Source organism: Dysidea avara, chromosome 7, assembly GCF_963678975.1.
Source record: "Dysidea avara chromosome 7, odDysAvar1.4, whole genome shotgun sequence".
NCBI lineage: Eukaryota > Metazoa > Porifera > Demospongiae > Dictyoceratida > Dysideidae > Dysidea > Dysidea avara.
In genome coordinates, this window is record NC_089278.1 from 37,497,270 (window position 1) to 37,513,182 (window position 15,913).

The 15,913-nt window shown below is 39.3% G+C and overlaps 1 protein-coding gene across 2 annotated transcripts in view; it reads left to right on the top strand.

Moving 5' to 3' along the window:
- The window catches only part of LOC136260869 (probable ethanolamine kinase), a 31,254-nt gene that overhangs the window by 10,829 nt on the left and 4,512 nt on the right, over positions 1 to 15,913 (top strand). Inside the window, exons 4-7 of one of the 2 annotated variants that reach the window (XR_010703707.1) lie at positions 8,241 to 8,333; positions 8,385 to 8,623; positions 9,433 to 9,503; positions 11,421 to 11,486. Coding sequence is in view for 1 of the 2 variants with exons in the window: in XM_066054771.1 (XP_065910843.1) it covers positions 8,241 to 8,333; positions 9,433 to 9,503; positions 11,421 to 11,494 (238 nt within the window). In the remaining variant the exon portion in view is untranslated. Of the gene's footprint in view, positions 1 to 8,240; positions 8,334 to 8,384; positions 8,624 to 9,432; positions 9,504 to 11,420; positions 11,495 to 15,913 lie in introns of those variants that run through there. The other variant, XM_066054771.1, reaches the window with a different exon arrangement.

The following is a 15,913-nucleotide window of genomic DNA, read 5'->3' on the forward strand; positions in this document are numbered from 1 at the left end:
CAGTCAGGCTGAAGTAATGTCTAGCAGTGAAAAATTAAGCCTGTAGCCTTAGCCATTATTGAGTTATGCCTGTCTGAAAGCATCAGGTCAGTCAGAAAATTCTGCCACTGAATTTTTTAACCTATTGGAAGCATTTGGCTTGTACTTAAAATTTACCTAATTAGTACTGCCAAGACGCCATGATGATATTGTGAGGTTGGTTTCTGGTCAATACTTTTTATGAAAAAGTGCAAACTCCTAATACACTATACTACTATACTATTACAACTCATAGTGTACACAGTATGGTATCAGTGAAGCTTGATTCATAATTTATGTGAGGGTACATGTCATCTCCAATAGCAGTGTACACATTATAATGATATCAGTACAACAGCTACCAGTGTAGTGCATTGTACCAGTGACATGTTGCTAGGGAAACCGTACTAACTTGTTAACACAGAACCCATAACCCAAGAGGATAATCATGTCAGGGTTGTGAGGTAGTGTATGTAATGTAATAACTAATGGCTTCTGATAATAGGGACATGTGGGCACAAACTACACCCCATCACATCTCTCAGTAGCAAAAATGGTCATGGTATTATGAGGTTGAATTGTATTGGTAGAGGTCTATAGTTCATGACCATGAAAACTACCCCCTCAAGGAGAAATTGTATATATATGTACCATGAAACCACCTAACTTCAAAGGCAAATTCCAGCGTACATATCTTATAAACCCTGGCTGGCCATGGTACATTTAAGTTAAACCATGGCTGGCTATGGTACATTTAAAATAAACCATGGCTGGCTATGATACATTTAAATGTACCATGGCCTTGATATCTTATGAGGTAACGTTGTTTGTTTTTATAAGAATCCTGGCAGTATTCGATTATGGGAGTTTATTATTACTCACGTGATGAAAACCATGAACCCGATTTTGCATTCTACAGCACTCATATGAAGGCGATTCGACACCCTTACCACCCTATGAATTGACAAACGGAGGTTTAAGGTGAGAACTAGTGTTATAGTTAATTTACAATCGCGTGTCCGTGTGTTTGATTACGTACCACGCCCACTTTTCGTATATCACGAGGTAACCACTCTACAGTGAAGCTTACCCCTCTGGATGTTTAGAAAACATTGTAAACAGTGGTTAAACGATGTAGCAACTTTGAAACACTTGTTAAATCGCAAAATTGAGTGTTTCCGTGATATTCATAGGATTTGCCCGTTTATGTTAACATACGTAACTGCAACGTTACTTGCTGCTGACCCATAATCGAATTTTACAAGTCTCTCTATATAATAAATCCAGCGGGTTGCCTCGTATTGGCTTGGGTGGTTAGTCGCCCACCACAGTAGGCTATTAGCCTACATGGTACATATCAGTTGTATCACGTGCCCTCGTGATTTGCCTGATATGTACACCCACGCTCTTGGGCCTAACGGCCCTCGAGCTTGGGTGTACATATCAGGCTAACGGCCCTCGAGCTTGGGTGTACATATCAGGCAAATCACTCGAGTACATGATACAACTATTACATATTGCCTTTAGATGGTCCTTTGGAGCGCTAGTCTTGCTTGCCAGCCTGTGTAAATGTGTACTTTTTGATGATACACAACATGTGGATGAATACTCCATGATCTACAGACTATAAGTAGCTAAGTTTAGTGAATAGCAACAATGCAATTTGAAAAACTTCTATCAAAGTTTTTCTATTCAAACTATCCTTCCTGACATTTATTTTACTAGTAAGAGCTCTACGAATATTTTATAACTTTGGTGGAACAGTGAACATATTAGTGAATGCTAAAAGTTGTAATTTAGGCAGCCCGACCTAATGTATTGTGTAGATGGTGGACACATGTTTTTCATGCTTTATTTGGCTGCTCTCTTTACGTAATTATGAAATTACAAATAATTCAATAATTCTGTTAGCTTATAGACTGCATTTTGATTGCTGCTGATTTAGCTTGATTATATCATCGTTAACTGTAACCTGTTGTTGTTGGCTGTTTGTAGACATGTCTCCCCCACCATATGGCGTGTGGGTGCACGTGTGTACGCGTGCGTGCACACACTCACACACACACACATGTACTGACACACAAACATACTAAATTTTATATGGTATCCTAGGCAATTTCCTGGACATGATTACTTCAACATTGTCACACTTATTTTGCTTTACATAAGGAAACTCTGGAGACTTGTTTCTGAATATATCTACCCTCAGTACTTCAACATCTGTTACTACTACTTATATCATACCAGCTTCTCTCATTAGTAGTGCTGAACAATATACCAACTATTTATTTAAACTGTGGTATCTGTTTCTGATATTGTCTAATTTCTTAACACTGCAATAGTGTAGATTTTTAAAAAGCAACTGTATTTTAAAGCTTCATTAGTTGTGTGAAAAGTGTACACATGTAGGATTTGAACTGGTATACAATAATATACTGCAATAAGCTCGCTCATAATTCTGTCTTGAATAAAGATGTTTAGAAATTGTACTTGTATATGGATCTAGTCTTAAATGGCATCTAACTAAAGCATGAAAATATAATATAGTTATACCGCAATATCAAGTTACAACGTCTATGACATATCAAAACTGCTCAGCACTACTTATTAGTGGCTTTGTCTGTTCTCATCAAGAATAAGGTGGTTTTGGGTATGTGATTGTCATTCTAGCAAGCAACTGACCAACTCATCATAGCAAATAGCTCTGTCTCCTGTTGGTGGCTGATCTTTTGGAGGTGATATATGCCCTCTCCTTTGTTTTTTGGTTCCTAGAGTCACCATTTAAGCTTTATAATAAACAGGCAATAAAAACATACGTGTTGTTGTACACACACACACACACACACACACACACACACACACACACACACACACACACACACACACACACACACACACACACACACACACACACACACACACGCACACACACAGCACACGTGTTGTATAATGAGTTTACACACTCATGGTATAGTTACATGTTATATTATAATATGTGAAATTGAACAGTACATATGCCATACATTACTATTAAACAAACACACTGGGGGGTTCACCAATTAATTATGCTCTCCACACACTCAACATAGCCAGTTTATACTGTACATACCAACACAAGTACGTGATTTGTACCATACATTACAGGCAATACACCACCGATGGCCCATCAATACTGATATGTGTGCGATGGTGTGTTGTGAATGCTTACCATTGTTGAACTGCCTACTTCTTGTGCTCAATGACTGGCCATTAATGGCTATATGACCTGCCTCAGGATTACTGCAGATATGCTCCATTGATCATTTATACGTTGAGACATTTTTTGGCCTGGATATTTGTCTTGGCCATTAGTGGCCATATCACTATTACAGAATATGGTTGACATGCTACATTGAACATTAGTACACTGGTATGAAGTGAAGTATTTAGGGGCCAAGATAATTGTCTTTATTAAGGTATGCAGCCGGATGATTGGTGCATTGTGTCTGCAATTGGGAAGATCCTTTAAGAAACTGTTACAGGTTGTATGACGGCTAGTGTTAGCTAGCTGTTGTGGGTCATCAGCTATCACTCTATCCAGTGTATTAGTGAGGGGAAGCACCCAAAGTAACACACAGTACAAAGAGTTAGTACACATATCCACACAGTACAAAGAGTTAGTACACATATCAACACAAGAAGGACCAGTTGTGTTCAGCAGGTACTAGCGTCACAGTTTGATATTTGGTTGCAGTTTTGTGAATCACTACTTTTTTTGTTTAGTTACTTCTCGTTACACAAGTTGTTTGGACTGTGTTACTGTGGATCAGCCCAACAATGATGTACTTAGTACCAAGATAGAAGCCAGTTTGTTATATTCCAATGCCTTAGAACACTCTCTGGCACTATAACGAAGTGTGTCTCAAAGGGTTATTCTACAGTAGTAACACGATAAAGATTTAATCCATTATCTGTGTTAGAAAGATCAATGCATTCTTGAAGACTGGAGCATGTCACATCCTATTGATGTCAGTGTGGTTATGGCCTCTGGTGTGGGGCTTGTCTCTTCATTAGCTACACTAATATAATATTGTGTATGTAGTGTGTACAGTGTGGGATTGTCCCATATCATACTCCCATCCTGGTTGTGTTAATATGTACAAGCCATTTTAATGTGACCAAAGGCACACAACTGCTTTACAATAACACAAAATGCTTTTTGTTTGAAATTTGTCCATAATTGAGTTGCAACTGGAGGCCAAAAATTTCAGGTCACCTCATCAAAACAAAACTACAGAATAATTGGATTAGTGTTGAGATCCTATTCCTTAATCTGGTCACAATGTTGTGTTGAATACCATGTGTTATGGACACTGTGATTTTGTACTGATATAACTTAGTCATCCTTTTTCTGATGTTTATTATGTTGGTAGAGGTCTATGGCAAGTACAGCGTCCTTTATTTCAGAAGGATTTTTAAGAGAGATTTTTAGTGTATCACAGAGGAACAGACACTTTACGTTTGACCAGTTTCAAGAGGTTTACCTTGTAGTAAAATATGTCATACATAACGTCAACACTGTTTGGACCAAAGTCTTTATAGGGAGGTAACTGTATAATTCAGTAAATAGGTTTCATTGTATTAATCCAATGGGATGATAGTAGTTGTTTACCTTCTATCAGTGGCTTTCTATTGATCAGTGTTGTATAGTGTTGTGAGAACCTGTGACCAGTATGGATGTGACCAGTGGTTGAATGTAGGAGCCCAGAAGTGTTGCAAGGTGCACTTGTGGCACTTCTGGGCTCCTGTGTTAACTGGTCGGTCCTCTTAACAAAAATCAACCCCTCTGTCTAAATTAAGATGCCTTAATGAGTATGTAGTTTAACAGGTGAATCTGTAAAATGACTAAAGTTTGTTGCAATGTAAATTTTTGGTGAATCAGCATGCAAAGCAGGTTAGCAGATAAAAGTTTGGTGAATTTACCATGTAGCCAACTGCAAATAAATTATCTTCAGTTCACCCAACTTTAGTCATGCCAAACTTCCACTTTCATTTATGGTAATTATCTACTGAAGAATATTTCCAATCTTCTTGTCTGCTGTGCTCTAGTGATGTAATACACCACACTGGTTTCCTGATAATGTTTATGCCCATATTAGGGTACATATATGTCAACTACAAGTATTCTGACAAGTCTGGTGAAGTCTGGTGCACACAATAGTGGCTTCTGCACAGAATGTTGTACATTAAAATGTGCACAGCCTGTGTGACTGAGGTATACTGTATGGCAATAGTTCATTTATGGGGCCACCATAGATTAATAAAATGCCTTTTCATGAGAGGATACTTGACTATTCAGTACATAAAGCAATGAGCTTGTTACTTCTGAGGTAAAATTCCTGGTAAGCCACATAAATAACAAAAATTTTGTCCTATGGCTGTGTTGCACATGTGTGTGTGTTTTGTTGCTATAGTGACTCCACACCTACACCATATATGCCATATATTAATATTCATAAAGTGAGTCAATCTAACAGGTGTTGTGTGTAACTGTCTCCCTTCTGGTGGAACCCCTTAGAAAGTCCCTGAAATGTGGACACCTTGACAGTCAGGACACTTGTCCATTGTCCCATTTGTACACACATTTACACCCCTGAAATCTGATCACCTCATTGATAAGGACACTTTAAAGTGGTCCGAAATAGAGAGGCGCCACTTAAAAGAGTTATTTTTGCTGACAACGGTAAAGTAAACAGCATTCCTATATTAACAAGCTTTGTAATTGAAGACTAGAACCACAAAACTGGTTATACTATTTGTGCACAAAGTTACTGCCCTACCCATCTGTGACCTAGTCCTGTGTAGCCTGTATACCACCATTCTCTGCAGGAAACCTGTAGATGTTAAGCCCTACTAGGAATGTGTCCTACTTTACCTATGTATGAACAATTTTGTAGGCTCCCTTGGCTTATGGTAAACCACCTTATACAGGCTTTAGCCTTCATTGTTTACCCTAGTCTGGTAGCACCCACCCCTTCACATAGAGTAAGGGTCTGGTATATGTTACTTGTGCTACTACCAGTATAGTAGTAGAGCCATTCAAATTGCAGTATCCAATGTAAATAATTATTTGTGATGTAATATGTGTAGTTTGTGGCGTGAATAATACCATCACCATAGCGACCGAATTAGGAATAGTTGGAAAGCAGTTGATACTTTCCTAGCGAGACTCTGAAATACACATGCTGTACAGACTTACATTGAGAAGAATGAAGTTTCATGCTTTCTTTGCCAAGTTACAACAGCCTGAACAGGTAATTTATAACATCACGCGCAATTTGAACCCACATTTGAATTCCAGTTGCACAAGTACTGTATATTACGGTCACCAGACCCTTACTCTATGCAAAGGGGTGGACATTGCCAGACTACATTGCATCAATACCTGTTATGGTGGACACTTGGGGACACCTTCCAACTATACCTACTATACATAATTTAGACACTTTGTTAAGGTCCAGATTTTATATAGTGGAACCTCTCTATTAAGGACCCAGAATTTTTGGCCACTTTTTGTGTGCTGTAATATAGAGGTTTTCCTCTTTCAGAGGTACATGTAGAAAATGTATTAACCAGACCTGTTGGGACCAAAATTGTCCTTATTATGGAAGTTTTTTCTATTGTGTCCTTAATTTGGGGAGTTTGTTAAGAGAGGTTCCACTGTATACATGTGGAAAATTGGATGACAAGGACACTACTATTTGGTTAGTTCCAAGGTGTTTGTAATACACCAGGTTTGTTTACTGCTGTATGGTGTGATAGCATTCTTGTCATAGCCTCAGTCTGATAAGGTGTGTGTTATAGCCTACTGCAACTAGACACTAACCAGATTATCCTCATGTTATGGACTGTGTGTATTATATGTTCAGACATTTTGTGGGTGTCCCCTAAAACTAGATATCAGTTTGTGTTCTCTCTACTCTTATTACATCTCTGTATGCCATGCTAGAAATATAGTGGCAAGCTTTAAGTTTGTTACTGTGTCAGTCCACATGGTAATAGTTGATGCTTGACAGTAATTGTGTGTTGAAGGTGTTTCTACAGTTGTACCTGTTGGTCGGTACATGCAGTCAAGTTGGTGGTATAATAAATAGTTTATAATATTTTTATACAGCACAACTGTTTATGGAATTTTAACCAACTTTGATAGCCTGTAAACAACTTGTTGACCCCTCCAGCAATTTGTTGTGTTGTTTACATGGTTACTGTTAGCTTTGAGTACTCCTCTCCATAGTGACAACTGGCAGTTACAGCATAACAAGGTGTAATACACCCTGTACAGTAAAGTCAAGCAGACATCCAGTTGTGTAATAAACATCTGCTAGTCTTGTTAGAATATGTGTCATGTACATCACTGATATATCACTATGGTGAACAGTGTAAACTAACTGTACAGTAATAAAGTAGCTGTTAGTAGTAGCAGCAAGAGTTCACTTCTTAAATATATTTTTTGTTTGTTGTTAGTGTACTTGTCTTGAATTGCTTTGTTATGGACAATGCAAGTTTGTCAATTTTACCTTAAAGGACAATGACTGTATACTGTATAGCTGGAAATTTTGACAGATGAAACTTTCATGAAACTGTAAAATACGACTTTCGCATTTTTTAAAATCATGAAGTCCAGACAAATTTTTGAGTTAAGGTAATAGCTCTGAAACATTTCACGATTATTTTTTCACGAAGCTATTATTACTGTACTACTCACGAAATTTGTGAAAATTTTGTCCCATGAAAATTTCCAGCTATACTGTATATGTGCTGTTGTGGTTGGAATTTACCTGGTGGCTGCATCACTGTCTGTGTGTATCTGTATGCTAGTGAAAACCAACAAGTAATTGTAATGAAAAATAAAACACCTCCTCATTCCATGGATAGCTAGAAGTTGTGTGTTTGCCTGAAATGTATAACTGTCACGATTAGATTGTCTTAGAGTTGTTGATTTGTATTCTAAAGAGATGTTGGTCAATGGTGTATTAGTGCTTGAGTTATAGTTCATGTAATCTTTGCCAAAGACGTGAACTGCTTTTTAAAAGATGTAACAACTTCCTATCTTGCATAGATTCCACCCATTATAGAGAGGTACCACTGTATGTTACTGTATTAACTAGACGTACGCACACTGTACTTCTTTCCCTTGATGAGGTCCTGCTGATGTTAATCTATTGTGTTCTCCCATGCTGTAGGTATTGATACTGTCGACTATAACTTATTCCCTAGTAGAGACTACCAGTTGGTGTGGCTACGTATGTACCTGGAGGAGGCTGCCCTTCTGAGAGGTGAGTCAACGTTTGTCATAACTTGTACCTTGTGCACTCTGTGACAAGTAGGTAGTGATTTCATCACCTCTTGACACTTGTATTGCATAGCGTGAGGGATGTCATCACTTGTGTACATTCTACACAACTAATACAAGAAGTGATGTGGGGAGGAGATGTCTGGCACATGTATTGTACAGTACAGCCTGAAGGGGGGGGTTAAATACAAGATACAACTGATGATGTCATCATTCCTGTACACTCAGCACAGCCTGGGGGGGTTAATGAGGTGATGACCTCATCCTATTGAGGTACACACAGCACAGCCTGAGAGGGCAAGGGGGTGATGAGGTCATGACCTCATGCTATTGAAGTGTTCATTATGTCCCAGAAACTGTGACTGGGTGATTATCACAACTTGGTATTGGTGTGGTTGATTGTGTTGTACTGACTGATATATTGATGATGAAGTTACCAGACTCACTGACTCTGTGTGTGTGTGTGTGTGTGTGTGCGTGCGTGTGTGTGTGTGTGTGTGTGTGTGTGTGTGTGTGTGTGTGTGTGTGTGTGTGTGTGTGTGTGTGTGTGTGTGTGTGATCGGCCTGGTATTGTATGTGTGTGTATCCCCTAGGATTTGCATAAAATGGTATATAGCAGTTAGCTATAACCTGATCATCATACACATCATAGTATATTGACATTTGGCACGGAATAGTGTTACTAGATTGAGTAATTAGTTTGGCACACTGCTCACTTGCCTACTATTCAGGATATAGATCTGTCAGAAGGCTAACACCTATTAATACAGATAGTTAGAGTCTTGACACTGTAATAATAGTTATGATTTATAGTAGTGCTGTTAACATCCATTACAGGTTTGACTTGTGTTGCTTTTGTGTATGGTTGGGTGATATTTAATTTGTGACATGCGATTATTGCATGAGCTATTCAGTGTGATTGCAATGTCAATGTTGGACAATTGTATGTATTGTTGATTTTTGCTTTTTGTGCATACAAATTGATGGAGATTTTTCACTCCACCATATCATGTGTTTACTTGGCTGTGTATGCTCTATTAGAGTATTTTAGCAGTTTTAGTAGTGTGTGTGAACTGTTTCAGGTGAGGAGCCCAGTACAGTGACTGATGAAATGGTAGAGGATTTATATGTTGAGGCTAACCAGTTTGCACTGGTAAGTGAATGTGCTGTAGAGATGTGTGTAATGGGGCTGGGATGAACACATCAATATAGACAAATACATCTTTCACAAAGCTTCATACGGAATTTTCAAAGCTAGCATTATGTCACTGATTAATGAACACAATTGATGGTATCAAACGATACGGTTGTACCGTTTAAGTAGGAATCCAGGTGAAATTTTCACGTGTAGCCCAAAATTCTGCCTTTGAAAATTACCCTAGAGATATCTTACAAGACGAAAATCACCTTTACAGAATAGTGCTATACATAAAACAGCATTAAATACAACAACATTTACAGGTGGCTGGATACAGAATTTTAAAAATCGCCAAAAACTTGAATTTTAGACTGCCTGACTGACCACAGTCGCAAGCCTAGAGGCCAAACGAAGCAGTGCACGGCCACCATTTTACGCCACAATAACAAACTCACCAGTGGGATGTGCCTTTTGGGGTTCCGATGAGTGTGTGCCCTCTGCGCCTTGTCTTTTTTTCTTTTATCTTCAATCAGGCTGTTTGTCTTATTCATCCAATGAAGCCATATCAAGGTGTTATTTTTCCGTATCAACACTTTAAGTAACATAATAGACACCGCAAGATTATTTAAGGTGCTCAGACTACGCTACTGTGTGGAGGCATAGATTATATATTCCTTAGTTATATAATCTATGACTGAGGCTACTGTACGGAGGTACTGGTACTAGATAGCTTTCACAATAAGTCATAAGATCACTCTCATTCTTCATTCTGTACATTATCGATCTATTGATTAAAACCACGATGACACACTAGCTGTATTTCAGTGACCACACACCTTCAATTTTGGAAGGCTGACTCAAGATACTCATCTATAATCGATTGAAACCACGTCCCTTTTTGGGCAAGAGCACGTCTTTGCAGGCTGACTTGAGATACTCTAATACAGCAGTCACCCTAATAGAACAGTCACATGTTTATAGCTAGCTGTATGCCTTAACAAAAAGCTAAACAAACTAATTATAAATTTTAAAATGAAGTAGGAATCCAAGTAGTGAAACAAGAGATGAACGATGGTAGCTATTACAGCATAGCTCAGTGGGAAATCCCTACTTTGGCAGTGAACACAAAATAATTGCTATAGTATGTTCACGTTGAGCTGAATCCTGAAAAACAGCTAAAAATTAAACGTGGATTTTTTTTCTCAACAGAGTTAACATTTCAGCCAACTAGATGATTATTAGTAACAGCAAAGGTGCCAACAGCGGACACATACGGTTTGGCTCCATTACAAGTTCGGGAAAGGGCTGTAATGGACACTGTAGTTATATGGCTTCCCCATAGGAAATGTATTGTGAAAATTTTGATTGACCGTAAATATTATGTCAAACATTTGAACAAAAAGATTTTGAAATATTTTTAGCGGGTCAAGCAGCCCTACCAATGAGCCAAATTTCGAGATTGTGTGTAATTGCATCCATGAGTTATTAAATGTTTTTGAGGATTCAGCTCAACGTGAACGTACTATATACCATGCCAAAGTAGGGATTTCCCACCGAGCTATGCTGTAATAGCTACCATCGTTCATCTCTTGTTTCACTACTTTTTATCGCTTGGATTCCTACTTCATTTTTAAATTTATATTTTTTTGATATATATAATATAGTCCAGGCTTCATTCTTTGTTACAACTGTAGTAGTACAACTATAAATGCAACAATAATATGTTACAGCAACACAAGGTTACAATAACAATACTTTGTTAGCTTTGTAGGGGTAAAAGTGAAGTCTGAATGTTGTAAAAACCTTCTGATGCTTCAAAGCTTTACATTTGTCTCAGTCCTAACGTGTGTGTGCATGCGTGCGTGCATGCATCTGTGTTTTTTTGTGTGTAGTGTGTTATATAGTATACTGCCTGTATTCTATCACTATTAGACATGCCACGTAATGTGGGGCATATGGGGACTAATACAGGCTCGATATTCTGTACTGGATTTTGATTACCTGGAGTGAGTGAATGATGTGTATCAGATGTATACTGAAAATTGATAATACAACACTAGAGCTATACTGTATGACAGGCTATTTTGACGATAGAGAAAGTTGATGATCCACACTTTATCATGTTGAATGTTGATGAAGATCAAGAAATCAAAATACAGTGGAACCTCAGTTACCCAGACCCCTTGGGACCAGTGGTGGTCCATAAGTCTGAAAAGTCTGTAGCTCTGAAATTGTGAATAAATAACTAAAATAGCATAAAGAAATTTTTTTTAATTATCAGTATAATCAACTACCCTAATAGAACAGCCACTACTCTAATAGAGCAGTCGTATCCATAGTTTGGTTAACTGAGAATCTGGATAACTGAGGTTCCACTGTATGTACTTTTAGGGGTGCTTATGGATGTTTGACAAATAAATAAGTTGCAGGTTTGAGGCTACCTATATAGGTCTAGTCATGGATTTTTTCTCCTTTCTGCAACTTTTCAAACACACCTTATGTAGTTAAAGTCTTTGAACAGGCTGTAGGACCAGGTGTCCTACAGACCTTCAGCACTTGTGCTGTAAAGCATTAATAAATATAAATAAATAAATAAAAAGTTTTAACAAATCCATCAAATTTCTTTCATCAAATATTCTGTAATACACAATTAACAGGTTGATTAGCAAATCATTTTTTATGTTTCCCATACAAGTTTGTACATTAACAGTGTCTTCATCTAATTAAATGATTAAACATACTGTTTGATATTAAAAAGGTGTAACTTGTATATGTGATGCCTTGCAAGCTAACCAATCTCTTTCTAACACTTTAGTGCACCCATTATGACCAAAAAAATCTTTTAATCCAACTGAATAATTTATTATTGCCTGCGTAGCGGATTAGTGATCACAACAATATAGAATCATAAACATCCCCCCATGGGAAGGGTGATGCTTATTAATTAGAGATTATCAGTCCCCCTTATGATCTGTAATTGATAGGCACCACCCCAGATAATAGTCTGGCACCACCGACCCTATTTTAGGCACTTATAAGCACCCCGAAAAGGGGGCACTTATAGGTGCCTAAAATAAGGTCAGCAGTGCCAGACTATCCAGAGAATGGGTCTGCAAGGACGAGACTAACCCAAAATAATTATCAGGTGAAGAGTTTCTTGTACTGCAAGGAGGAGACTGTTCAATTAGAGTATTTATGTACAAAGCACTGCAAAAAAGGATACGCTAACAATTGTCTTGCAGATGTCTACAGGTGTTCATACCCACATGTTAACATGTACCACATGAACTTAATTAAACATGGAGATCTAACTGTTAGTATAGCGGCGTAGCCCCCAAAATTGGCAATATTGTGTACTTTCTGTACAAAAATGGCAGTAAAGGTCACCAAAGGTCAAATCAGTGATGGCACTATATCTGAAAATACATGTATTGAGGAGTACTATTTATGTGGAAAGTTTCATAGCTTTATGAAAAAGTGCACAATAGTTTGGTTGTGCCACTATACTATGTATGCGTTGGACTGAACACTCAATAACATTAAAGTGGATTCAGTGGAATAGCACAAATTCTTGAAATTTGGCTCATTTGTAGTACTGTTTGATCTGCTAAAAATGAAATCTTTTCATTCAAATATCTGACATTATTTATGGCCAAAAGTTCACCATACATTTCCTATGAGGTTACGGAATAGTTGTAAATGCGTGGGCAGAACAAATTACAAAATCTACTTTAAACCAAGCAGGGATAAATAATTACCTGAATGGCTCAGATCACAGAGTGATTGCCAGCTATTCTGATTACATGAGGAATGTGAGGTGAACATATCAATGTATTTGGCCTAGTTTTCCTTATTTCAGCAAGTTTTCGTAGGATCAATAAAAACGGAAGTGACATCAACACAACTGCCATATAAGTACTGCCACGTGCTCACACCGATTGGCCATTTTTATAGCTAAAGTGGATTTGCTGATTGGAGTAATGCTAGTAACAAAGGAGACTCTGCTCCTAAGTGGTATGGTTGAACATATCAACGGGTAAGGGATGGGTGGGACGTTGATATGTTCACCTCACATTCCTCATGTAATCCAGAATAGCTGGCAATCACTCTGTGATCTGAGCCATTCAGGTAATTACATTTCGGAATGCTCGGATCACATATCAACGTGATGTTTGTAGAGAATCTGAAGAAGATGTAGACAACGCTGCTTGTCCCATCTGATTGTTACTAGTTGGTTTGTAATAAAACCTCTCAAAAACAGATTCAGATCTCCAATCGGCAGCATCCATAATTTGATTTGTTGTAATCCCAGCTGTTGCTGCTGCAGAAGCTGAAGCGCTTCTTACAGAGTGTGACTTGAAGGTGTCCGTATCTATTCCAGCTAATTTTAGCATGGTAACTATCCACCTGGCCACTGAAGATGATGATATTGGATTATGAGGCTTAACAAATGAGAGAAACAATTTATCTTTCCCCTCTCCTCTGAAGGACTCTGTCCTTGCTGTATAGGCTTTTAGTGCCTCCTTTGGGCATAGCCTCTTGTCAGAAGAGAATGATGGAAATATGAATGGCTTCAGTGGCCTAGACGGTCTCGACTGTTTTGAAAGACACACTGGATTAAATTGTACACCATCTGGTAACACTCTCATAGCTTTCAAGCTCAAATTAGATAAGTCATTGGACCTTGAAGGTCTTGTTAGAGCCAGGAGTACTACCAGTTTATATGACAATATTTATCACCCAAGGCAGTAATGTAGGAGGTGACTTTGATCACCTCCCAAGTGGTAGAGTATCTCAGTAGAGGGGGCCTTTTGTTGTAAGCCCCTTTGAGTAATCTCACGATAGTGGAGTGCTGCCCAATGGGCATACCATCAACTTTCTCATGAGTTGAAGAGATGGCTGATCGATAGGAATTTAATGAACTGTGCTGGTAGCCTTGTTCAAATAGCTCTGCTAAGAAATTGGCTACATCACTTATAGGGCCTGAAAAGGGATTTCTGTTCCTTTCAGCACACCAGCTAGCCCATTTCCCAAAGGAGGAATTGTATGACTTTGTAGATTTGTCTCTCCATGATGAGAGGACAAGGTCTGTAGCTGTCTGAGAAAGGTGGCTGCCTTCGCATTGTTGGCGGATATAACCCACACGGCTAATTGTGGTATGATGTCTGGTAGGTTGTCCTGACACACTGGCTGTAGTGTGTCTGGAGACTGTGGGATGAGGACTGGTGCTCTGACCAGCATTTGGAGGAGCATGGGATACCATGGTTGGGCTTTCCAAACTGGTGTTACCAGTGCTAGCTCCTGAACCCCTTGGGAGTGAACTAGGGATAGGACTCTGCCTATCAGACCCCAGGGTGGATTGGCATACAGTCTCCCTGGAAGGGTGTTCCAATCCTGAGTAAAGGCATCTGTGGCCACTGCTAGGGGGTCTGGTTTCCAGCTCACAAATACTGGGAGCTGAGACGATAGCCTGCTTGCAAACAGGTCTGTGGACAGAGGTCCTAACAGATGATTGATTTCCTGGAATAGGATTGGGGAGAGTTTCCACTCTGACCTGTCTGACCATGTTCTGGACTCCTCGTCTGCAATGATGTTCAAAACCCCCGGTAGATGTTGAGCATGAAGGAGGATATTCCTCTCCATGCACCACAACCACAGGTCCTTTGTTAACTTTGGTGATGCTGTTCCCCCCCTCCTGTTGATGTAAGCAACTGCTGTTGAGTTGTCGATTTGCAGGAGGATTGAAATGCCTGATTTCTCTTTTGCGAAGGACTGAACTGCCAAGGTGGCTGCTAGTAGTTCCAGGCAGTTGATGTGGAGGGACTGTTCGGATGGGGACCATGGACCTCTGGTCCGATTGCCATTGCAAGTGGCCCCCCAGCCTTGTAGGGATGCATCCGATGTTATTGTCAAGGATGTTGGCTGGGTGATCAGGCTTCTCCCATTCCAAGAGGAGAGGTGAAGTTCCCACCACTGAAGGTCCTCCAGTGCTTGAGGGGACAGCTGAACTGCTGCCTGGTAATTCTGCTGACTGTCTGACAGAGCTTGTTTTAGGCAGATCTGAAGTGAACGACAGAATAGGGGAGCCATTTGCAGGGCTGGAGAGGTGGCGTTTAGTTTCCCTAGGAGCTGGGAGAGTAGTTGAGCTGATGGTTGCTTTGAATGTAACAGGCGGCGTGCTTCTAGCCTGATTTTCCTGATTTTCTCTCCTGGCAATTTTAGGTCCATTGAAAGGGAGCTTACAATCATTCCCAGGAACTCGATTTCCTTCATAGGTTGCAAGATGGACTTCTTGCTGTTCATAATGAACCCTAGGTTCTCGAGGAGGAACACAGTACACTGGACGTGCTCCGTTAGTTTTTGCTTGGAGTCTGCCATTAGAAGCATGTCGTCCATGTAGATTACTAGTCGAATGCTCAGTGATC